This window comes from Calidris pugnax, unplaced genomic scaffold (genome assembly GCF_001431845.1).
Source record: "Calidris pugnax isolate Ruff unplaced genomic scaffold, ASM143184v1 scaffold4, whole genome shotgun sequence".
NCBI lineage: Eukaryota > Metazoa > Chordata > Aves > Charadriiformes > Scolopacidae > Calidris > Calidris pugnax.
Genome location: NW_015090781.1, coordinates 3,133,778 through 3,158,397, shown reverse-complemented (window position 1 = coordinate 3,158,397; position 24,620 = coordinate 3,133,778). Strand labels below are relative to the sequence as shown.

General features: G+C 48.4%; 2 protein-coding genes across 6 annotated transcripts in view; both read left to right on the top strand.

The window, feature by feature from the left end:
• The window catches only part of SLF2 (SMC5-SMC6 complex localization factor 2), a 33,239-nt gene extending 22,764 nt beyond the window's left edge, over positions 1-10,475 (top strand). For all 4 annotated transcript variants that reach the window (XM_014959886.1, XM_014959878.1, XM_014959870.1 and 1 more), the window contains 8 exons: positions 915-1,091; positions 1,657-1,754; positions 2,421-2,508; positions 3,008-3,130; positions 3,948-4,025; positions 5,706-5,792; positions 7,195-7,263; positions 8,369-10,475. In XM_014959886.1, the coding sequence (XP_014815372.1) occupies positions 915-1,091; positions 1,657-1,754; positions 2,421-2,508; positions 3,008-3,130; positions 3,948-4,025; positions 5,706-5,792; positions 7,195-7,263; positions 8,369-8,404 (756 nt within the window). In that variant the 3' untranslated portion in view covers positions 8,405-10,475. The remainder of the gene's footprint in view (positions 1-914; positions 1,092-1,656; positions 1,755-2,420; positions 2,509-3,007; positions 3,131-3,947; positions 4,026-5,705; positions 5,793-7,194; positions 7,264-8,368) is intronic.
• Positions 10,476-12,840: 2,365 nt separating this feature from the next.
• The window catches only part of SEMA4G (sema domain, immunoglobulin domain (Ig), transmembrane domain (TM) and short cytoplasmic domain, (semaphorin) 4G), a 41,144-nt gene continuing 29,364 nt past the window's right edge, over positions 12,841-24,620 (top strand). The window contains exons 1-2 of one of the 2 annotated variants that reach the window (XM_014960080.1): positions 12,841-12,925; positions 13,957-14,139. The gene's annotated coding sequence lies outside the window, so the exon portion shown is untranslated. Of the gene's footprint in view, positions 12,926-13,956; positions 14,140-24,564; positions 24,586-24,620 lie in introns of those variants that run through there. The other variant, XM_014960088.1, reaches the window with a different exon arrangement.

Sequence of the window (24,620 nt, the reverse complement as noted above, 5' to 3'; positions counted from 1 at the left end):
TGCTTTGGCAGGGGGTTGGACTGGATGATCTCCAGAGGTCCCTTCCAACCCCATATCACTCTGTGATTCTGTGAAAGAATTTCTTCTTAATATCTTATCTAAATCTCCCCTCTTTCAATTGAAAACCATTACCCCTCATCCTGTGGCTCCACTCCCTGACCAAGAGTCCCTCCCCATCTCTCCTGTAGCCCCTTCAGGTACTGGAAGGATGTTACAAGGTCTCCCTGGAGCCTTCTCTTCTCCAGGCTGAACACCCCCAGCTCTCTCAGCCTGTCTTCACAGCAGAGGGGCTCCAGCCCTCGGATCATTCATCCTGGTCACCCTTCACAGACTAGTTCTCTGTGATTAGAGGTTGTATGGTGAAATACTGACTTTATAACCAATTTCAGAGTTCCATGTAGAAGTATTTGATTCCTTCTCACATCACTTCCTTAGAGACTTTTAAGTATAAAAATCACTTAGTTTAAGAGGAAGCACTCAGAGCATTTCCACTAGAGACAGAGTGCACATTTCCTGATTAATCTGTGCTCTTTTTTATGCACACATGCCTCATTGTTACTTGGGTGGGGAAAAATCTCTCTTGATTTATGTTTTTGGTATTACTTGGATATTTATAAAGTCTGTCAGTCTTTTGTTCAGTTAGATGAGGATTGTCTGTGCAGTTGGAGAAAGATCTTTCCTGCTCCTGTAATGTCCAGGGAGTATCGGCATCGTTCAAAAGATGAGCCTCCAGCAGGTATTAAAGAAAAAAAAAGAGTGCAGTTACTGGTGGCCAGGGAGATGTTAGTACACAACAAGAACAATAGATCACCTGAGACGCATTTTAACGTGGGGGTGGAAGACTTAAGTTCTCATCATACTTCAAAAGAAGCTAAACCCATTTCAGATTTTAATGCTTTTTATTTCTTTTAAAGTTTCTAGGTTTCTGTACAACGGTAATTCAAGGTGGATATACTGATCAAGAAATACTGCTGCTGCTTCTATTGCTATTTAAAATAAGCTTGGAGAAACAGTTGAAGCAAATTCCTTTGATAGATTTTCAGTGCCTTTTCATAAAGCTTCTGATAAGCATAGAAGACTGGGATACAAAGGTAACTAGTCACAAGTAATTTTCTTGTACTAGATCAATGGAACTGCAACTTAATTTTCAAGAAACTTCTGTTTTGAAGTTTTCATTTTTTTTTCTTGATATAAAAAAAAAATTGCTTGAAAATGTAATATGAACAAATTGGGAACCTTTGGTTTTGTGTGAGATTTAGGAGGTGGGTGGATACACCAAGAGGGTTTTTGTCACATGACATTGTGTCCTTGTCCTCTTCTGCAAGGGACCTGTTGTATTGAACTTAATCTTGTATTTACTAATATAGCTATATGTTTAAAATGGCTCTCTGAAAGAATGAAGAAAAAAGTGTAATAAGCTGATAAAATGTCATGAAAAAACAATCTGATCTCAACTACCTACTGTCACATCGTATTTACCAGACTTAACTACAGAAATATCTTGCTGCACGTCATCTCTCATTAGCCCAACTCCTTTTAATGCTTCTGTTGTGTATGTTTCTAGAGAGTAGATGTCTACTCTGCAAATAAAACAAATGGTCACAATATCTGTTCTTCAGTAATTTTCAAGATTTCTTCGTTGTTGTTGTTTTAAAGATGCCTGAGCTGTGCCTGGCAGTGAGTGAACTCTCCAGTCACCACCATAATCTCCTGTGGCTGGTTCAACTGGTCCCCAGCTGGGTAATACGTGGACGGTAAGAACACAGTAACATCAATGTAGTATTATTAACAGCTAATTTGTTTGAATCATTAATGGCTGGTTTATTTGCATAAGCTTAAAGTCAAATAATTCAATAGGTGCTTAAAAAGAAAGAAGTATTTGGGTTTTCTCTCATGTTACAGATGTATGTGCAGTTCTCATTATGTGCATCTATGGCTTCTTGATCACCTCTGCTTCAAAAAAGGGTTGTTTCACGTTTTGTCTGGTTTTCTGGGCTGCAAAATTCCTGGTACTCTATGGTAAAGAAAGGCTGAGCAACTTCACGTTCTGACATCTATCACTTTAATTCTTCTCTGAATGACCAAAAGTTACATTTTCTTTGGGTGATTCATGTCTATGTTTGAGGTCAATCTCTTATGAGTTCTCTGTTTTTGAAACTAATTAATTATAATGTAGCTGAGTGAGGAGAAGGAATTGGTTCCTCAATTTCAGGCAGAAAAAGAAGCTGCAATGAGATACAGGTACTTATATTTTAATAGCCTCTTTATTAGTTTAATAGCACCTCTATTCAGAAAATCTGCTTTAGTAGTTGTAAGGACCTTTATGCTTAGGGAAGACATGCCTAGCCTCATATGCTTTGTAGAAACAGTGTGGATTTAAGAAATTCTCTGGGAAATAACTTCAAAAAATTGTTTTTCAGGGAAGTAAGAAGACGTCTTAGCCTAGTGATTATTTCAAAGCTGCTTAATAAAAACCATACAGGGATACCTGATGACAGTGACAAGCAGGTACTGCATATGTGTGTTGTGTATCATTTGAAAGTTTAGAAAACATGTTTATTATTATTTGGATTTAAGTATGTTTTAATACTGTAAGCCTGTTCTCAAGAACCTCGCGAAATGACCAATTAGTAATTATTAGTTTAGATCAATATTAGAAGTATCTTTTTCAAGCTGTGTGGAACCTGCGTGTTCTGCGCCTTGTAACTGCATTATTGTTTATGTGCCTTAATACTCATTTGGGACATTGGAAAAAGGTTCCTTCGGTCTTCTTTTTGTGTTCATGTAGAGTCACTTTGTTTTCCTAGGGTTGATCTTTTAACGAGGCAATGTACAAACACTTAATTTGTGAATAGTCAAAAAATACCCAAAGCATGAAAACCTCAATTTTAGTTTAAAATCCCTTTTATATTCTTGTCTTAGTTGAGATAATATGCTTTAGTGGCACTTGGTTTCAATTTTTTGTGGCCAGTAAGGCAGCTCAATTTGTTAATGCTTGTATTTGCAGATGTCTCTTCTGCTTCAGTATCTGGTGTACATGAAACCTTCTAACCTGCTAAAGAAGATGAGAGGAGGAGTGGAGCAGCAGAATGCAGATGGAGACCACCTTCAGACAGAGCTAGAACAGGAGGTATAGAGCAGACAGTGCATTTTTGCACTTGTCTTTTTATGAATCTTCTACAATTTTGAGAACACTGATTTTAATTTCTGAGGGCAGTTCTGTACGTGGAACTGTAAGTACACTGATTTGTTGGTGTTCATCTGTATCAGTTAAAATATTATTCATGTTCAATTTTGATTATAGTCAGGAAGGAAGGAAAGAAGTAGCATGTGACAGAGGAAGCTGGATTAGGCTGTGTTACAAACAGGGCAATCATCATCTTTTCTGCAGAGCTAAGGCACATGGATGTCTTGAGTCCTGTCTTCTGTAATCCGAGGACCATCCTCCCTCCATTCAGATGTAATCGGTGAAAACTGATGCTGAGTCAGACCTTCACCTGCAGGCTTCAGAAGGGGATTCATGCACCTCTTAAGGATCTTTTTTTTATAAACAAGTATTAGAAAAATTTAGTATTTTCCCCCATCCAGCAATTGAGTATTGTTTTGGTTAATTGAGTCTATCATAAAATTTCTTGGCAAGTATTTTGATGTGGATGTATATGATAGGAAGATAAAGCCAACTGCTGAATTTAGTTTTCAGTAATTAAAACTACAGAAAGCTTTGTAGGTTACTTATCTAACTTAAAACTGTGTAATACTGTTTTAAAGTGTTTCTAATCTATGAGTGTGCTGTTTCAAATTAGTTATTTAGGCTAATGTGTAGACATACTTGTCCATTGATCTGGCTGCTGGAGGAATCATTCCAGAAGGCTAAGATGATGCTCTATCTAGATGTGAAGGGTTATGATTGTGCTTTGACTGCTAAAGCTCTGCTGGTTTCTCTCCAGGCATACTACCTAATCTACATCCTCCTCCATCTAGTCAGCGAAGCCAGTTTCTTCGATGTTGTAAATTCTAATCAAAGGGTAAGTAACTTCAGCGGATGGATCTTTAGGTTTTAAAAGACTATTTATCATACATTTTTGGTTTATTTTGGTGAGAGCTATCATGTGATAGAAGATCGCCGGTGGGTAATAGCACTGGGGAGAAGCTTTTGTTTTGGGGCAAAATAAATGCAGAAGAGGTTTCATTCTCTGCAGTAAGTGCAGAGAAAGCTCTTCTGCATTTCTGCAAATTGGACTACCTCTAAACATAAAGCTGTGGATCAGCAGACATTCATTTTGTTAATCTTTCTCAGAAGGTAACTGGAGATTAATTCAACATAGAAATTCCAAGAAGTCCAATGATCCTATGAACTTTTGAAGTAAAGTAAGGTTGAAATTTTTTTCAATTGAGAAGAAAATGGCTTTGAAAATATCCAATAAAACACGTTCAAACACATCCCTGTGTTCCGTGCTGGGGGTGAGAGCTGGGACTGTGTCTCTTCTCTGTTGTGATAGTTCCTTCCCGCCGCGTGGTGTGATCATCTGTGAAGTAATAGCTTCTGCTCAGCCTTTTGCTAATCCTGTTCAGATCCCTGGGATCATTTGCTGCCAGTTCCTTGCTGCAAGGTGCCTTCTGCCCCGTGGAATTGCTCTTGGCTGTTAAGAAATCTTGTCACATGAAGGGTTGGAGGGAGGCAAAGCAGGAATGTTTGGTTACATTTCAGGGCTTAAGCGGCTCAGTTCCCTGCTCGGTGCAAAAAGATAATCAGAGTGTGATCTGAAACAAAAGCATAATTGGTAAAGAAAATATTTGTATTGTGATGGTCTTTTGAGATTGTTTTTTACAACTGCCTTCCTGAAGATTTGTGGAGAACTTGATCTTTTTTTACATTTTTTGACATCTCTGTATTTCTTAATGAAGAAAGTCTATTATTCACTGACCTTAGAGCCATCAAATGGCAAGAGGGGTGTGGCTGAATATTGTGCAGCCTAGACTCTGTATAAAATCAATAAAACTCTTTTTTTTTTTTTTTGGTCCTCTTCCAGTTAGATGGGATAAACTGGAATGCTCTTGAGACACCAGCAAATGTTTATAAGTAGAATTTCAGGATGTCTCACCTCTTCTGCAGAGCGGAGCCTCTTTGCAGCTGTTCAGTGGGGAGGTTGAAAAGAAGAATTTTATGAAGGAATTCACAGAATGCGAAAGATCTTGGGAGTCATTATCAGGAGATTAGGGAGTTGCAAAACTGCCTTATTAAAGTAATCAGAAACTTAGAGAGAAAGAAGATCAGTGCATAAACCTTGAATGTGTTTTACCTGCTCAGCCAATTCCTACAAAAGAAAATTACCTGAGTCGTCATTACTGAAAAGGTTATTTTTAGCTATTGAAACTTCAGAACTTTCTTTTGCAGATAAAAGATCTGAATGGCACTATGTGTGATACTTTGGGGACAGAAAAGATTTACAAATTAGCTAGTAGGAACTTGGAAATTTCTGATGTATAGCTCTGCTATACTTTGAAACTATTTTTTTAGAGTTGTTTGAACTGGTTTATTGGGTGCATCTAACAGAGGATCTTGTTTTCTTTTTTTTCCCCCTACATTACTTTACATGTCTGGGAAGATTTCAAATTGAAGGATGCAATTTTTAAATTGAAATAAGGAAGGTTTTGGTTTTGATGTGGAGAATTTAACTAGCTTGTATGCTTTTGTCTTTATTTAGCAACACTTACTGAAGCTTTGTGGTGCCTTAGATAAGCACATAAAATGTGATATTAGGGAAGATGCAAGGCTGTTTTATCGAACTAAGGTAAGACAAATTGGTTTTTTGGGGTGGTTTTTGGTGTTCCTGGTGCATGTTGTTCCCTCATCCCAGCCCTGGAAATTCTAAATTTGTTTTTTTTTCTGGTTTCTCTGCATCAGGTCTTCTCATGTACATAAATACATGTCCCTCTTAATGCACTAAAAATACTCTTTTTGCTAACAACGGGACTCTTTAACAACTGTAAAATGTGAGCTTGTCATCTTTTTAGCTCAGCATCTCAACTTCCATACCCACAGAGTTTCTTTTCCTGGCAGTCACTGATAGTTGACTCTACTTTTAAGAGCAGAGGCTCCGTGCAGGGCAGGATACAGAGAACTGAAAAACTACCTTATCTTGCATGTCTCTGTTTTATTTAAAAATTAATGAGTTAGTTAAAAACGTTGTGGATTTAAGCCAGAAGTATATGTGATGCAGCATCGAGCTTGGATAATTGCCTTTTGTTTGCTTTGTGGTGTGAGGCTTGCTAATGATAGTCCTGATTTTGTGACTTTGATGCCTTGCATGCCGTCGGAGCAAGACAAATCAGATCAGCGATGAAGTGTCTGACCACAGCTTGAAAAGCCTTGACTTCTTCAGCTTTAAATCAAACATTTGCAGTTGTGTTTACCGAGCTGATACAATGCTGGAATATTTGAAATCATAGAATTGTCTGGGTTGGAAGGGACGTTTATGATCATCTAGTCAAGAAGATTTTTCTTTTCTATTGTGCTGGATCAGTAGAGCATGGATCCTTTTAATAAGTTAAATGAATTTTGCCTTGGATTTTTGTATCTTGGGCTGCTTTCACTTTTGTTTCTCTAGCCCTTGTACTCAGGGGGGGGAAATCTTACTGTTTTCCCCGTCATTTATATGTGTAATGGTGAAGGAACTTCCAGAGGACACCACTGTGCTGGGTTTGAACACAGACCTCAGTTCTAATTGGCTTGGATTTAAGCTACTGCTTGAGGTTATGAAAAAAAACCAGTTTATATGTAAGGAATTCGTATCGGAAGCAGACGGTGCTGCAGAATTGGCTTTTGTGAGTGCAGTTGCAGGCACCTTCTCTAGATACACAAGATCAGACTTGTGTAACAAACCCAACTCACCTGGAGGATGAGGTGAGGGTTTAGGGGCCAGAGGCTCATATGCTGATTCCAGACACTTCACGTGGGGAGTCATGTGCCTGCAATGTCTTTGTGTGGAGTTAAACTTTGAATTCAGAGTCCCAAATCACGGGGATATGGCTGGAGTTGAAGTGGTGATTCTTTGTGCCAGCTGTAAAATTGTGCCCTCCTGGTCAGCCTTGGGTCTTGGGTTATCTGGGGGTTTGGGGGGTGGGAGGCAGGGAGGGGTATGATTTTTGGCTTTTTTAACATAAATGGCTAAAGCAATCAATCTGAATTTGCAGGTAAAAGATTTAGTTGCTAGGATATATGGGAAATGGCAAGATATGATACAAACCACTCGGCCTACTCAGGTACCGTAACGAAACCTTTTTCTCTCTTTTCCTATTCCTGGGTGCATTTAACTCATTTTTCTTAGCATTTGAAAATAACGTAGTCTTTTAAAGAGATTTAAAAAAAAAAATAAATGTCATGGCTGTGGAATATACATAGATATATTAGAGTAGATTTTAATTAAAATTCTGACTTTGCTAGCTTCAGTAAAACCAAGATTTCACCTTTATCCTTCAAAGTGCTGGTTTTGTAGATGGTTTGTGTGATACACTAAAATGCTAGTATGGAGTTAAGTCACAGGGTCTGTCCCTGATTATAGTTATTAGCAGATGCTTCGAAAAGGACATGGGGGCAGGAATGCAGTGATACACCTCCTGCTGTGGTGCTGTGTGACACCGAGACCGTTTGAGTCCAGGGCTCTATCCACACTGTGTTTAATGGCTCCCCCTTTAATGCGTCAAATTTCATGCAACGATTAGGAAAAGCCTGTAAAAGTATGCAGTAGTAAATAATGGCATGGTTAGTCTCTCATTAATATTTGCCCTGGTGGAATAGGTGGGTAATTTCTGCTGATATCCAGAATTCAGAGATGTTTCTTCCAGTCTAGGGTTGCAAGGTTGCAAGGTTTCTTTCTGTTAGTCCTGTCTTGGAATATAAAGCTACCTGTCTTGGAAAAGCTTAGCTTTCCAGTAATGTAGTTTATTGCTTACACAAAATTTAAATTATGCATATATGCTTAGTATTGATTTCGGTTAAAAATTGTGTAATCAACTGTTTGTCTGTAAAGACTATTAATTGCTCCTAGCAATGTGTGAAAGAGACATCGTTTGTAGTGTGTGTGATATTTCTCGTTATAGAGGGGGAAAGGAATTAGACAGTAACGTGTGGCTGCAGAAGCTACTTAGCAATGGATGAAAGTTGATAAAAATGCAGTTCTTTCTGAGTTGTTTTTTCAGAGCTATTTGGGGTTCATACCCACATATGGGGAAACTGGCAAGTGTTTCAGAATAAAATTCTAGGGATTTGCAACATGTTGTGGTGACCTCAAGTGAAGCATTTGCCGACTCTACTCTTCTTCTGTCATTGGTTTTCTGACTTGGTTACTGTTTTGTTTTTACTCTTTAGGGAAAACTGCATGACTTCTGGGAGCCAGATTCATGAAACCTTGCCTAGTTCAGGGAAAATAACAGAACAACTCTGAAACCAAGGAAGATGTAGAATGAATGGAGCTTCACCTTGGTCGGAACAGAAGAAATCAGTCACCTGAGTTAGAAGTTGAGCTTGATTCAGGCAAATAGTAGGAACACAAGGAGCTAATTTGACTAACATTGTTTTTAATACACTAATTCTGAAAAATTGAAGTGGGTAAACTGAGAAAAAAAAAAAAAACAAACAAACCAGCTATTTCTATAGCCCTGTTTGAATTGGCTAGAAATATTTTATCGGATGGAAACCTGAGGGAAGCTTTCTTGTTCCTGTTGTTAATCACAAGAGTTATTTGAAAACCATATGTACCTGTTTTCTTGCCAGCACACACCTGCAAGTGTTGTTTTGGGATGGCTGGGAAAGAGCTGCCCCGTGACATTGAATGTGAGCTCAGAAACAGTGTTGGACCTTCCCCTGTTGTGAGCAGGTGAGGAGGTGGTTCAGAACTGGGGTGAGTAACAGAACTGCCTGCACACAGAATTGGTGTGACCATCCAGTGTCTCTAAAACATATAAAATATGGCAGTTGCATGTGAGCAATTGGCTGCTCTCGTGTTGCTTTGAGGGTGGAAACGGAGCTGAAGAGTTGGCTGTGCCCAAAAAGGTTAAGTGGGTGCTTCTTTCCTCTGTGGTTGTGTTTTATCCAGTAAGAAAATAGAATTTTTTATGACAGTGATGCATTCATTTTAACTGAATTTCCTCACCTCCCGACATGATTTGTGCAGTGGATGTGACTGCACAGGAAGCGTTTCTATAAAACCAAGTTACAAATGAAACCTTATTACACCGGTAGTGTTGTTGTCAGTGCTTTTTTAAGAGAGAAGCATAATTGTTATCTGGCTTCAGCGCTTTCTCCAAAGTGAGAAAATACTCATTCTAAAATAGCAGCTCTGGAGTTTCGAGGAGCTGAGGGTTTGGCCCGGGTGTGTAAAAGCTGTGGGTGCTGTAGGAGGTCCACGTTCCTTTGTGTGTGTGCAAAGCTCCAAGAGCTGCTTGGGAAATAACCAGAGGAAAATGCAGTCTCCTTCTGCACTCTCCGTGCAAATGCCATTATTTCAATCTTACACTGTGGTTTTTTTCCTGTAGGATGTGTGTGTATATATGAAGAGAAGGTTTAAAATATTGAGTAGAGGCACCAGCTGGTGCTTAACAAGTGAGATTTTTAATAATACCAACATGTACGTTTTATAATACTGGTTCCTTTTAATTTTTGTAGATGACTGTCTTGTCTTGTATGGTGAATTCCCTACAACTTTCTGAGATGAGAATGTAAAAATAAGGCTTAAAAAAAAAAAAAACTTCAGATTTAATTATGTATATTTCATATAAAGGAACTGCTACATAATGGACACATGTCTTCTAGGGAAAGTGTCTTATTTGCAAATTCATATTAAATGTTTTGTCTTTCATTTCAAATGTTAGAGAGTCAGCCTGAGACTGCAGCAGCTCCGTGCCCTTCCCAGGGTAATCAGCTTATCTTCCTTCAACCACAAGTTACGCTGCTGGCATTGTCCAGGGGAGGGAAGGAAGAGAAAATCCCTTTTTTTGTTGTGTGGTTTTGGTTTTTTTTTAATCTCAACACGTTGTTTAAGAATTGGAAGAATCTACCTCAAAGGGTATCTTTGTTTTTGGCAATAGAACTGCTTAAAACAAACAAACAAAAAAGACATGGTGGTTTATAGGTATGGAAATGCTTTCCTTTTCTCTGCCTGACTCCGATAGCGGATGCACCTTCCCTCTGGTAGCAGTTGCTTACTCTGTTGAATATATTGTATGTAATTTTATTAATGTTTATATTTCTTCCTCACTAATGTTGTATAAAATTGAAAAACCTTGCAGAATGGTTACTGTACGTAACGTGTATATATTTTTCTTACCATGTAAAGTGTAAGTTGCTGTCCTGTATATTTTGGAGAAGGAAAGGGGGAGGGGTTTAGATGAACAGCTTTTGTACTGCAGTTCAAGCACGTTGAAACTGCTGGGGTGGTGTTTGTTTTGTTGTGTTTTTTTTTTTTTTTCCAGATGAAATAACCACTTTGAACTGCAGTTCAAGCACGTTGAAACTGCTGGGGTGGTGTTTGTTTTGTTTTGTTTTTTTTTTTTTTTCCAGATGAAATAACCACTTTGATATTTACTTTTATTTAATAAGAACAAATAAAAACCAGACATGCTTTTCTAATTAAATGTCCCCGGACAAAACAGGCACGCCTCAGCTCTGCCTCACAAAAAAAAAAATAAAATAGATGGCAGTGGGTCCTATTTTGGTCTCAGGGGCCACACACACGTCGTAGTTCTTTGGGCTTGCAGCTGAGGGAGCCTACTATAAATGGAGAAAGTCATTCCTAGCTTGGCCAGCCCTGTGTTTCCATGCCCAATGCCTGTGTAGACATCCTGGCGTTTCCCCCTTCTCTTTCACTCTCCCCCTTCTTGATTTATCTGGATTTTTTCTCCCATCTCTTTTTTTTTTTTTTTTTTTTATTTTTCACCGAGGAGTAATTCCCCGGTTGCTTGGGTCTAGAGGTGGGTGGAACAGGAGCTCCCTGGTATCCCTACGGACACCATCCCGAGGGGCCTTGGAGAGGGATGCTGAGTTTGGGGACCCCTGGAAGTGAAATAGAGACCCCCCTGCCCTCGTGTGTTTTGTGCAGACTCATTTGGTGGCCCCCAGCCAGGAGCGGCGTGGATGGGAAAAGGCTGTTTGCGCAGGGAACGTCTTTACGGCTTCGGTTGATTGTCTTCAGATAAGAGTTTTTTGCACTGAGGTTTTTTGTCTTTTTTGGTATTATGTTGGCTGTATTAAGAGCCATGTTATCTCATTTCATGTGAAATTAGGTGCACTTTATTGCAGTCATCACAGACGTACACACAAAAAAGAATTAAAGGCTGGCTATGAAATATACCTTTGTGTCTCTGCCTTTTTTTTTTTTTTTTCTCCTTATTTTTTTGCCAAGCTTCTGTATGGCTTAAAAATGAAAAAAAAAAAAAAAAAAAAGAAAAAAGCTTCTGGCTTTAAGTGGAAGAAACCTGCCAGGGATTGTGTTTGCACATCTCCTGCTCTTGCTGTGGAAGTTGGTAATGGAGGGGGATTTCAGAAGTGATTAAGGACTCGCAGGTAGCTCTGGCTGAAGGTCAGGAGGACACGGACGCTCCATTGATGCGGTGGCTGCAGGAACTCTCTGAAGTCCCCGGTGCTGGCTGGTTGAGCTTGAGAAGAATAATCTTTTTTGGGGGAAAAAAAGCAGATGAGTGGAACAAACGCATCCAGTGTGCTGTTCTTCCCGGCCCAGCAGCTGCTGAGAGTGCCTCGTGAGAGGATTTTAGAGGTGGAATCCATGAGGGGATTTTCCAATGTGGAAAAAGACCTCTTTAATAACGAGGGCTGGCTACTGCAGTGTTAATTTTCCTGGCACAGATGAACCAGGCCCATCTCCATCAGAGGAGCTCGTGCTTATAGCATCATCTAACAGCCAGCTCTGGGTCTTCAGAGGTCACTTAGCCCAGGGGTGGGCTGTGGGCGCTGGAGACCATGCTGTCTCTTGGAAGGTCAGGCAGATGCTTCCAGGCAGTTGGTTACAGAGAGGATTCTTCTGCTGACCCCACCACTAGGAGGAATGCTTCAAGGCTGGTTTTGTATGTTTAGGTTTCTTCTTTCCGCTGTCTTTTAGGGATTGTGGGACTTTGTTTTCCACTGGAAGGGACAAACTGGAAAGGGTGCTGCTGGAGGTGACCCTCCTAATTCTTCTGGGGACTTGGTCCCTGGGCTCATGAGCTCTTGAGAAACCACTTTGCCCAAAGTTTCCCAGTGGAAAGCAAAGTTCCCCAGCAGCTTGTGGCACTGGTGTGTCGGTGCTGGTTCCAGTGTCCCCAAAAGAGGACAGACTCCGGGGACTGGCCGGGTGCTGTGTGGGCAACCAACCTCAGAAGCTTGGAGGAGCCTTGGGGGGCTGCTGTGGGACCCACCCTTGGAGCTCCGAAGGGGCTGCCTGGAGAGGTCAGACAATCCTTAATGGATTTAGCTCGTTCCTTGTGGTTTAAGCTATCAGAACGCTCTTAATGACATTCAAATTGCCCTTTTCCCATCTTTCCCCCCCGGGGCTGTGAAATATCTTGGTGTTTCTCCTCCTGGATGTTTTGCCAACTTCTGTGCTGGGGCCCCTTCTTATCTGGGTGTTGAAAAGGGCTTTCAAGTGCGGGGGCTGCCGAGGAGGGGGAGGATCCTGGAGAAAGTAAATTCCTCGAAGGGCTTCTCCTTGCGGAGGTGCTTTTAGTGTTTTGCCTGCCTGCTGCTTTTTCCAGCCAGCCCTTCCTCGCCTTTGCAGTTAAGGAATTTGAAAGGGAATAATTTATCCGCCGTCAAAAGCAGGGCTGAGGTGGTGAGAGAAGAAAAACATTTGCATCTTCCTACCTTGATATTTTAGTCTGGGCGATGAAAGCTGCTCCCCAACCTTCCGGGCTGCTGGTGAGGATGTATTTCCAGGTGAATTTTGGGTTTTTTAAGCAGCATTTGGATGTGTCTTTGAATGCCTCCCCTTGTTCTCTGCCTGGGGTTTCACCTTCAGCTTCCCTGCCGCCTCCCAGTTCCCCCTGGGGAGGTCATAGGGGAGGGGATGGAAACTGGAATCTTTCCCTTCCCTTGTCATCAAGGCGGCTTCACCATCAGCCCGGGGGGACACCTCCAGCTTTTCCAGGCAGGTTTGGCCGGTGGGACACGTAGGGGAGGGCTCCTGGCCATGAGGGCCACGCTCACACACCCCCTCCTCCTGGCCTTTCCCTTTGGAAGCAAGGAGAGCCATGCTCCTTCCCTCTCCCAGAGAAGAGCAAAAAAGGGGTAAAGAGATTTTTTTTTTTTTAATTTTTTTGCTGCTTTTGTGCAAGGGGGCGAGCGTCCCTTCACCTGAGGGCTGGGCTTGATGGCTCCAGAGCTTTCCCTCTTCTTCTCAAACCCTGCTTGGAGATGGAAGTCCTGGCTCTGGGGGTGCAGGCAGGAGAAGCTGGGGGGGCCCTTGACTCTCCAGGCTGACCCCCAGGTTGCCCTTGGAATAAAAATAGCATCTTCCATCTGCCGGGCTCGGCAGCGGGGAGGGGATGGCTGGGCATTAAGTTTTGTGCTTTATTCATGCTGTGGGCTTTTATAAAGGTGGTGTAAATCACGCCGTGGGCTCTTCGGGCAGCATCTTTTGGGCTCTGAGGGACATTGATCTGTGAGCAGGGAACCCAGCCTGGCCCTTCTGCCCGGGGAGAGGCCTGGCAGCCGGGGATGCCGCGATGCCACGCTGCCCATCAGCCCTCCTCCCCGTTTGTGGGGCGCTGCCTGCCCTCCCCTGTGTACTAACCTATTTTTATTTTCAGTATTTTTGAGCTCCAGCATTGTTATGGTAAGGTTTGCCCAGCATGAGGTGGGGTTTTTTTTTTTTTTTTCCCTCTGGTTGATTTTTCTCTTATTAGCCCATTTTATTTTTTTTTTTAATTTTTTTTTTTTCATGCCCTCATTCTGTTTTTTCCCTGCAGTAGGCGAGCACCGTTTGCTGAGAAACTGTGTCAGCCTTCCTCGTAATTAAGAGTCTGGCAGGAGCGAGCGGCGACGAGTCATTCTGGGGATGATGCTTCCAGTTTGGAGCTGACAGCGAGCCGGGCGCCGCGGCCGGGGATGCAGGGATGCTCTTCAGCTGAACCGGGCAGGGAGCAGGAGCAGTGAGTACCCCGGGTACATCTGGGCTGGGGATTTTAAACACTTCTCGAAAAACGGCTCGAGGAATGGTTAAAATCTGAATTATGTCACAGATTCCATCGGGAGGGAATCTGTGTGTGTGTGTGTAGGGCAGGAATAAATTGCAGTGGCTTTAAATCAGCGCTGTCTCTCCCCCTCAGAGAGAGTTGAGATGTTGGAAAGTAAGACGGGGAAGCTCGACAATGAAATGGCTTAAAAAAAAAAAAGGGTAAATAGAGAGAAGTGGTTCGATGCTGCTCTGTCATTTGGCCTCAGACTCTGCAGTTCTTTTATTAGCAGGAAGGCTCGACGCAAACCAAAGGAGACAGGAGCTGGGGATCCACTTGCCTCAGGATGGCGTGGATGCTAAAAGCTTAGAGGTTCAGAGAGCGTTTCGCAGCAGAAAAATCCATCAGGGACTATGAAATCAGAGTGGCCACCCCTGGCTGAGAGAGCTGCTGATCCCCGGGGGGTGAGAGGGAGTGTGCTGGGGGGGGACGGGACCCCAGGCGTCCCTCCTGCTCCTCTGCCCCCTGTGATGCCACTGGGATTTTGGTCCAGCAGGATGGGCTGCCTCTATGCTTTATGTTGGGTGGCTGAGGGGTTTCACGTCGTGCCTTCTCGCAGTTTCCAAACCATCTGTTGTGTCCACAATCTCTCCTGCTCCTGAGACAGAAGGTGCTCTTGAAGGCACCACCAGCCCTTGCTCAGGAGGAACCTGGCGAGGCGTAGGGGCTCAGGTGTCTCGTGTGGCTGGAGGAAACCCAGTGGCTGGTTTTTTGATCTTTCTAATGACGCTGCAAGCGAATCTGGGAAAACGAGTCGTGTGGTTGAGGAGCTCCAGCAGGACACACTAACACCCAACCAACCGCTCGCCGACGCTGACCTTCCTCTCCCCTCCCACCCCATCCACAGATGTTTTCAGCTGGTGGCAAAGCTGAAAATAAGAGCACATGAGGAGACTTTTTTTTTTTTTAAAGAGTCCTTCCTAGGTGGTATCTTCAGAATTCAGCATTTCCCCCCTTTTCCAGCTGCTGTGTCAGATTTACCTCTTGGGGGCAACCTCACCCTGCTCCGGCTGGGAGCGTGGCTTCTGGCCCTGCAGAGAAGGGAGTTCAAGGTGCCGGGGAGATGATGACTCACTGCCATGATGATCTCTCCCTCCCTTTCCATTATCAGATCGTTTTTGGGGCAACCGAGGTCATTATTTGCTGAAAGGATTTAAGGAAAGTCAATGAGGTTGACTGTTGGTGGCTTTTCAGAGACGATGCCATCCGTTCTTCAAGGTGGCTTTCCAGGCTTGGAGTCCTTCCGAGTTTTTCCTGCCTGGCTGTCCTTGGCAGAGAAGGAGGGTGGCCTGGAAGGACGTGTGGTTAATGGATAGTGCGTAAATCTGTGCCAGGAAGATTTACAATGATCTCCCTGCTCTTCTTTTCGCCCGGGATGCCCTGGACTATCTCTAAGCCTATCAGCCCCGTGGTTGCTCTGACTGGTTTATGGTGGAGATGGCAAAATTATTGCTCCAGCCCCATGTTCCTGGGGAGGCATCTCGTACAAACCCCGTCCATAAACAACCATTTGCATTTATTTAAAGGGCGTTGAGGTCTAGGGTGGAATAAAGGGAGCATTATTCACGCTTCGTGCTGTGGTTCCTGATGGCACTTTACAGGCTGATATGACCCACAAAGCTTGTTGTTTCGTGCCTGCAGTGCTCCTGTCTTCTTCTTACCCCCAGGGTCAGAAATGACAAGAATAAACCATCGTGACGGGTGTCTGGCAAATTCCCTGCTCCCTCCCTCCCTCGCCTGGGACGTGTCCTTGTCCTTGCCAGGGAGCAGCTCGGTGACATTGCTGGCGCAGGGTGGCCTTGGTGTGAGACCTGAGGGTGGATTGATTTATCCCAATTCCTATTTCCCCCCCTCCCTATCTCCCCAAAGCTCAGGGATGCAGCTGGGGCTGGGTTAGGGGGGTGGGTTGGTCCAAGCCCAACGCAGGGGGGAACCCCCCTGGGAAAACACCATCCAACCACCGACCCTGGAGCTTTAAGGGGTGGCCCAAAAGAGGGGGGTAGGACTCCTCAGCCTGTCCCTGCCCCACGAAGGACTGACTCAGCCCTGCTCCTGGCTCCAGCCAGCCTGGGTGCTCGGAGGGCAGCTCATTAACCCGACCTGCTGGCCTCCACACCATCCTTCATAATAGCTCCCTCCTCTCCTTTCTTTGTTTTGTTGGTTTATTTTTTTTCATAAAGGTAAATTAGCTGTATGGCTACGCAGGAACACGCATCAAAGGGATTGGGCTGACTCTCCAGCGTCCCATTTGTACTTAAGAGATGCTGAAGCCACCAGGAGGTGATGGATGCAGCCCGCTCAGAAAACACCCGAGGGCAAAAAAAACTGCTTGTTCAGGCACCTCGCCGCAGCTTCCCAAAATCTGATGACGTAGGGGGAAAAAAAAAAAAAATTAAAAAAAAAAATAGTCAAGCTTTGGAATACATTAACTCGGTTGAACGCTACAGGGAGACGAGGAGCGAATCAATTCCCAAAGGCTGCAGAGAAATTTCACTTGACACAGAGCTTCAGAGCAAGGTTGGCTCCACTTTTTTAGAGTTATGTCCCACCTGCAATATTTAACGCTGAGCATTTGAAATGCTCCGTGGATCTAAAGAGCCCACCAAAAATCTCCTTATGAGGAGATCTTAGGGGAACCTTGGGCTCAGGCGATGCTTTCCGTGGATTAACCCAGAAGTTTAAAAAAAGAAAAGGAAAAAAAAAAAGAAAAAAGAGGAAGAAAAGCATGGGAAGGAGAAGATTCTGGTCACAGGGAGGCAAAAATGAGCGTGTAATGAATGCTGGGCTGCTTTGGGGACTTGTGCTGATAGATGTGTTGTTAGGAGGGAGATGTTTCCATGGCAAAGCCATCATCCTAAGCAGCACTGTAACTCGGCAGAGATGCGGTGGTGGCCCCGGGGACCATCTTCCAGGTCCTTCCAGAGGAGGTGGGAGTGTGACGGCCCCGGGAGGGATGAGGGCAGCTCCTGGTGATGCTCCCCACACCGTGCCCCTGCGGCAGCCCCGGCGAGGCTGTGGGCTCAGCAGTTTTTCAGTCCTTTCCCACTTTAAAAAGAAAACTGCAACAGAAGATGGGCTGGAAATAGCTCATTTTATCTCAGCAGACAAATAGCTGGCTCTGAGCATCGTTGTCACTCAGGCTAAATGACTTTTAGATGTTTTTTAATGACCTGGTACTGTTTTTCAGCTGCTCGCTCTGCGGCACCCTGCTGGGGGAGAGTCCATCTGTGGAGACCAAGGGCTGGGATGTTGTGGTGGTTCTTCCTGACCTTTGTTTGGCTTTTATCATTTGATACGCAATTCCCTGCGGTAGAGCTGTTTTCGGCTGAATTTACAGCTAAATTGACACTCTTTCCTTCGCATAAGGGGATCCGTTTCAGAGCGGAGCTGGGAGCCTGGCTGCCTGTGGAGCAGCAGGAGGTCAGGGATGGAGAGGAGAAACTCCAGGAGATTGAAGGTGATGGTCCCCATCCTGGCTGTGCTTAGGCTGACCTTACCACGGGGCTGGAGGGGCTTTTAACCCGTCGTTTGTTACTCATACCTTTCATTTCACTTGTGATGTGGGGCACAGGGAGCTGTGATCTGCAAAACAATCCCAACGGGAAGGTGGTTTGCGCCATCGGCCGCGCTGGCCTCCCCAAATCCCTCTTTTTAAGGCCTCCCCAAATCCCTCTTTTTAAGGCAGGCACAGCTTTCACCTTCCTTCCCCAGTGGCAGCTTCTAAGCCACTCGCCTTCGCCGCTCGCCGGGTTTTGCAGCGCTTCGTAGGAGATGTATTTTTAAATCCCAGCTCATCAATTTTGGAAGCTCCTCTCCTTCCCCCACCCCCTCGCCCGCCCCTATCAAAGTGTCAGAGCCGAGGGAAAGCCGGGAGGGTGATGGATGTGCCCGGCTCTGCTCGCCAGGGCTCTGCCTGCACATGGGGGTTATTTACTGCCCTGCTCCTCCTGGTTCCTTCTGGGTGGCAGAGGTGGCATTTGGTGCCCGGGAAGGAGAGGCAGGGGCTGCCCACGGGTCAGCCAGGCTTTGGGCTGAGTTGGTTTGGGTTTGGGGGCTCAGATGGTCAAAAGGTGAAGCTGTGGGGACGTGGATCCTGGCTGGGGGCTGCCAGGGGCTGTTTACACCCTCCTGGTGGGGGCTGTTACACACACCCTCTGGGGGTGCAGGTCAGCTCACCCCAAAGGGCAGCTCATAAAACCCAGGGGTGTTGCCCCAAAGCCCCCATGGACCCCCAGGGACACGTGTTGCTGCTCTCAGCAGTGTGTGCCAGCGACCCACCACGCAGAGGGCTGCAGAGACACAGGGAGAGACCCCCCCCCTGTGCTCCCTGGCCAGGCTGGAGCCCCCCTGAGGGCAGCTGGGATGATGGGCAGAGGGGCTGCTGGTGTCCAGCTGAGCCAGTCCCTTCTTGTGGTTGGACTCGATGATCAAAAAGGTCCCTTCCAACTGGGAATATCCTGTGATTCTCCTGGGGCTGGAGCTGGGGCTCTGCCTCCCCTGCAACCACCGTGGTCCCGCTCCTGCCCCATGGGTGGGATGACACCCCACGTTGAACCCCAAAACACCACCCTTGCCTTTCCCACGGGATTCCCAGCGGCTGCTGGTGTTTTCCCCCCCCTTTCCCCCCCGTGCTGCAAGGAGCATCCCGAAGCAGCCCTACCCGGTTGAAAGGCAGGTCAGGAGCCTGCCCTCCCGCAGTCTCGCCAGCCTTTCCCTGCAGGTGTGGAGCTGACAGATCCCGAGCCAGGGACCTGCTTTCCACCAGCTCGGGGAGGTTTGCAAACCAGCCACCCTCATCCCGCCGGCTCCCTGTGCGAGCTCCTGCCCCCCCTGAACCCCCCGTGTCTCTCTGGCAGCCGGGCTTGTGGGAACAGATCGGAGGCTGCTGTGACTCAGCTGCTTCTCCCCTGAGAAAATCCACCCTGGCACCCGTGCTCGGGGCTCCGTGGCTGCAGGAGCACCTGGCAGCCTCCATCAGCAAATGGCTTGGGGCAAAACATCCCCCGTTTCCACTGCCAGACACTTGCAGGGGGTAAATCCAGCATCTCATCTTGCGGGAAGTCGGAGCAGCAAACGGGGCAGATAGGGGGGAAAAAATCCTGTCCTGACCCAAAACTGAGCCCTGGGTTGAAGTGGCTGCAGCAGGGGGTGGCTGTTGGGCTGCCTTCTGGCCTTCCCCAGCCTTTTTCCCCGACTCCTTCTAACTTTCTCAGACAAATTCCTCTGCCGTTGTAATTTTCCTCGCTGGCTCTTGGCCCAAAGAAACACTGGTTGGGAAAGTTTGCTCAATGACTCCAAGGGAAGAGGCTCCCGAGCCTCTCATGCTCTGTGCCCGCTGGAATATTGTTTCTTTTTTTTTTTTTTTTCCCCCCCGGGGCTAATCTGTGGAGCATCACGCTCGGCTGGATGAGTCCGTGACGCTCTCAAGAAGCAAAGCTCAGCCTGGTGAGTGTGTGCTCAGCTCCTGGGAAGCCCCGAGTGTCACCGCTGGCCTCCAGGCACCACCGGTGGCTTTTTCCTGCTCCTCTGCTTGACGCAGCCCCCCAGGCTGGGCAGGCTGGTCCTGGGGTGGGCAGAGGGGACGGCTGTGATGGGGGATGCTGGAGCAGTGAGCCTGACCCCGTGGTGTGGAGCTGGGGTGCTCCCCACCGGGGTTTTCTTCCCATGGGGACGGGCAGAGTGGTGATGCTGGTCCAGCAGTGTGGTTGAGGGATGGAGGAGAAAGGCTGGTTTGCTTGTCGTTGCTTTCTTGTGTCAAAAGGGAAAAAAATACCCGTTTTTCTGCCCGTGGTTGTGACGTTACAACGCGTGTCTCGGCGCGGTGTGGGCTGGCACGGCTTTAGAATGAGTTTCACAACTCTTTTGTGGATTTCATAAATCCCCAGCTCCTGGAGTGCCGTGATTTTGTAACTCCTGACTTTCAAACCAGCCTGGAGAGCAGAGCTTGAAAGGGTCGGTTGCCTGCTGCCCCTCGGACCGAGGAGGGTGGCAAACCCAACCCCAGAGGCTGGGGGTTTGACTCCCTTTTCTTGCTCAGGGGGGAGCAAGGGCAAGGCAGGCTGCAGGCACTGCTGGGAGGGGAGCCAAACCTTCCCAGGAAGCAGTTTCCTACCAAAGGCTGCGGATCCTGGTGAGACACAAAGGTTTTGGTGGTCACTGACACCCCCCATCAGTGCTACAACCCCAAAATCCAGGGATGGGGGGGTTGTCGTGCCACGCTGCTGCCGTGGTGTGTGCCTCTGCCAGCACATTTCCAATTTAATGCCGGCTGTTACCCGATCCTGAGAAGCTGTTTGTGTTCACGCTGCTGTGACCCACAATGAAACCCTCTTCCTGGCCAAACCTGGTTCCCAGGGGTGGGAGCGGGGCCACGCAGCGGTGGGGAGGGCAGGGGTCTCCTGCCAGCCCGTGCCTGGGGCATCCCCTGTGGTCCTGGCCGTGTGGGATGAACTTGAGAGGGGCAAGGGGAACGGAGGGGGGGCTGCCAGGGGCTGCAGGTGGGGTGAGGGGTCCCTTGGGTCCCAGGGTGGCAGCGGCTGCCAAACCAGGCAATGCCTCACCCCCAGCAGAGCCCGAGGCACCGCGGTGTCACGCATTGAACAACTTAATGCACGTCACCTTGTGCTGGGATGGGGTTTCCCCATGTCCCCCCCAGGAAGGGGGGGTGGCTGGAGAGATGTCTTTTAGCATAGGCAAGAGGTTGGGGTAGGGAGGACCTGGTTTTGGGCTGCAACCTGAGTGCAGGCAGGTCACTGGCCCCCTGGGCTCGGGGCTCGGGCAGCATGTGTGCTGGGAGAGCTGATCCGCGATAATCCCATCAATATTTCACGGCGCTGTGGCCCTGTTATAATTCCTCTCGTCATCTGGGATGCCGGCCGGGAGGGGGGTGCAGTGCCAAGTGAAACAGGAGAGCTGCCCTGGCTTCAACTGGAACAACCAGAATACCACATCCAGTGCTGGGCTCCCCGGTTCAAGAGGGACAGGGAACTGCTGGAGAGAGTCCAGCGTAGGGCAACAGAGAGGATGGAGGGGTTGGAGCATCTCCCTGCTGAGGAAAGGCTGAGAGAGCTGGGGCTCTTCAGCCTGGAGAAGAGAAGGCTGAGGGGAGACCTTCTTCATGCTGCCAAGTCTCTAAAGGGGGGGTTGAAGGAGGATGGAGCCGGACTCTTTCCAGTGGTTCCCAGGGACAGGACGAGGGGCAACGGGCACAAGCTGGACCATGGGAAGTTCCACTCCAATGGGAGGAAGAACTTGTTTGGGGTGAGGGTGGCAGAGGCCTGGCAGAGGCTGCCCAGGGAGGGTGTGGAGTCCCCTTCTCTGGAGATCTTCAAGCCCCACCTGGATGCTCCTGAGTGATGTGCTCTGGGCAGCCCTGCTTTGGCCGGGGGGTTGGACTGGAGGGTCTCTAGAGGTCCCTTCCAACTCTGACAATTCCCTGATTCTGTGACCCACAGAATCTGGCTCTGTGGGCATCAGAGGGGTGAAATGCTGTGGGTGTTTCTACTTGCTGCCCGGTGGAAAGGGGTAGGGTTTTCTGGCACAGCTGATGAACCCAACGGGACCAGCTGAGCCTGGACACACCGTGGGCATCCCCCTGGCCGTGCCGTGTGCCGGAGCGGTGGGGCTGTGCTCTGACGGGCAAAGGGCAGCCGACCCTGGCGTGGACAGGGATGTGACGTGGGACAAACCCTCTCTCCGTGGGACACGCTGTTTAAGTGACAACAAGAAGAAATTAAACAGTAACCAGGCTCTGGGCTCGCGATCAGGTCACTAAAGCATTTCCTTTTTCTAAAGGCTGTTTGGATTGAGGGGGAGAAGAGAGTACTGGGGATAGAATCTCCTTGCGTGGCCGTGGGGAGGGCTGTTTCCCCAGGCTCCGTGGCATGACCCAAAGGGCCCTGTGCTCCAGGCTGTCCTGGGGGCTGTAGGGCTGCTCCGAAGGGAAATGCCCCTTCCAGCCTTTTGCTGGCTCCAGGCTGAGGTGGGAGCACCAGCAAGACCTCCTGGTTTGGCTGTGGGAGGGGGTCCGATCCGGTTTGGCTCCCACCTGCATCCCACTTTGGCTACATCCTGCATCCCACCCTGGCTCCCTCCTCCATCCCACTCTGACTCCTTCCTGCTTCCCACCTGCATCCCACTTTGGCTCCCACCTGCATCCCTCCCTGGATCCCTCCTGCATCCCACTCTGGCTCCCACCTGCATCCCTCCCTGGCTCCCACCCGTATCCCACTCTGGCTTCATCCTGCATCCCACCCTAGCTCCCACCTGCATCCCACCCTGACTCCATCCTGCATCCCACTTTGGCTCCCCCCCACATCCCACTCTGACTCCATCCCACATGCCACCCTGGCTCCCCCCCACATCCCACTCCGGCTCCAACCCACATCCCACTCTGATTCCATCCCACATCCCTCCCTGGCTCCCTCCCGCATCCCGCTCCGGCTCTTGGGAAAGCCGTGCAAATAAGAGCAAGGCCCTGGCCTTCAACCTCGTGGGGCCCTAAATTCCTGCAGTTAATCTCACGGGGGCAGCAGAGCAGGCGAAGGCTCTGAAAATAGATCTGTTTCCAGCTGCCGATGACTCGCGCTAATTAATTAAAGCCTCGCAAGCTCGGGCCTGTAAATAGGCAGTTGCTGAACGCGCCGGGCTCTGCTCGCTCTTTTGCTCATGCACTAATTACCCCACTGCCAGGCCAGGAGCTAACGAGGCTCCAATTTGTGCCGGGTTGGGCTTTTGCAGCCACGTGGGAGGGCAGCATCGCTGCGGGACGGGACGGGACGGGACGTGCAGGGTGCCCAGGAGGGGGAGGGAGCCTTGGACACCCCCTTCCCCATCGCTCACGGACCAGTTCCCCCCATAACCATCCCCACAGCCCCCAGCAGCGCTTCTGCCAGGGGGATGGGGTTAGGAGAGGATGTGGGGGACCGGCCCCCCGGCAGCACCTGAACCCCCCCATTCCTGGGTAAGAGGGGGCTGCCCCAAAAGCCCCATCCCTGCCTGCTGCTTCAGCCTGCCCTCCTGCTGGGGAGCAGGACTCATGGGGTCCGGCCAGGAAAGGTGGCGGGTGACCCCGGCCCCCCGGTGCGTGGGCATCCATCCCGCTTCCGCAGGGTGGGCGGAGAGGCAAGGTGAGGCACGGCGAGGCGTGGAGGAGACGCTGGGGTTTTGCCCAAGGAGAGGAGGAAATGGTAATTAACCACTGGAGCGTACAGGAGGGGAAGGGAGGGAGGACGGGGAGCGCTGGAGGAGGTAGGTGTCATCTCTGCTCTGCTCTCCTGGGGTCCCCGGGAGAGGGGACAGGGAAGGGGTCCTGGCATCTGGTGCTGGGCGAGGGGATGGTGGCTGCTTGGTGAGTGTGTGTGAGGGTGACAGGAGCCACCCAGTCCACAGGAGCACCCCAGTGGGTCCCTCCTTGGCTGGGACCCGTCAGTGCGTGGGGACTGGGGGGGGATTCAAGCTTCTGTGCTCTCCCTCTCACCCACAGCGTTTTTTGGGGGGCAGGACCCTGGCAGACACCCCGAGAGCAGCATGTCAGCTGGGTTCCCCATGGGAGCACCCTGCTCCTGCTCCTCTTCCTGGAACAGGCTGCCCAGGGAGGTTGTGGAGTCCCCTTCCTTGGAGATTTTCAAGACCCGCTTGGATGCAGTCCTGAGTAACATGCTCTAGCTCTGGGCAATCCTGCTTCAGCAGGGGAGTTGGACTAGATGATCTCTATGGTCCCTTCCAACTCTAAAATTCAGTGAAATTCAGTGAAATTCCTGACCCTAAAAGATCCAGGTGGTGGGGAGGGCTCAGACCCTCATCTCTGGGTGATGCTGAGCAACTTGAGCCCAACCTTGAGCCCTGCCAAGGGTCTGCAGGGCGTGGGGTAAGGGTGGCCCTTGTCCTCTTCATGAAGACCTCACCTGGGGTCTCATCTGGGGCCGGTGTGGAGGAGATGAGCCACCATCTGAGGGTGCCAGCGCTGGGACCGGGGCACCCGCGTGGCTTTGTAGCCACGGGCTGGCAGCCCTCTGCCAGCTTCAGGAGCTGTAACTCAGTGTGCGTAGGTCTCTTCCCCACCTCCTCCTGCTCCAGCTGATTTCCAAGTTGCCCTAGATCCAACCTGCTGATTAGAGGCAGCACGTGGGGTTTTGCTTTCGGGAGGCCTGCCGCCGCCGTGGTGGGTGAGGAGGGAGGCTTGGCCTGGCGCTTGCGAAAGGGAAGGAAAAGAAAGGAAAGCAAACACAGGCCTGAACCTGGCAGCTCCTGCCCGTGGGGAGGAGCCGCAGAAGCCACCCAGGACAAAAAGGCTCCACGCAGGGCCCTGGAGAAATCGTTACCACCTGCTCGGCGGTGTTTCCAAACGAGCTTCCACCCTGGGTAAAAAGCAGACGAAATTGGGGGTGGGGGGGGGG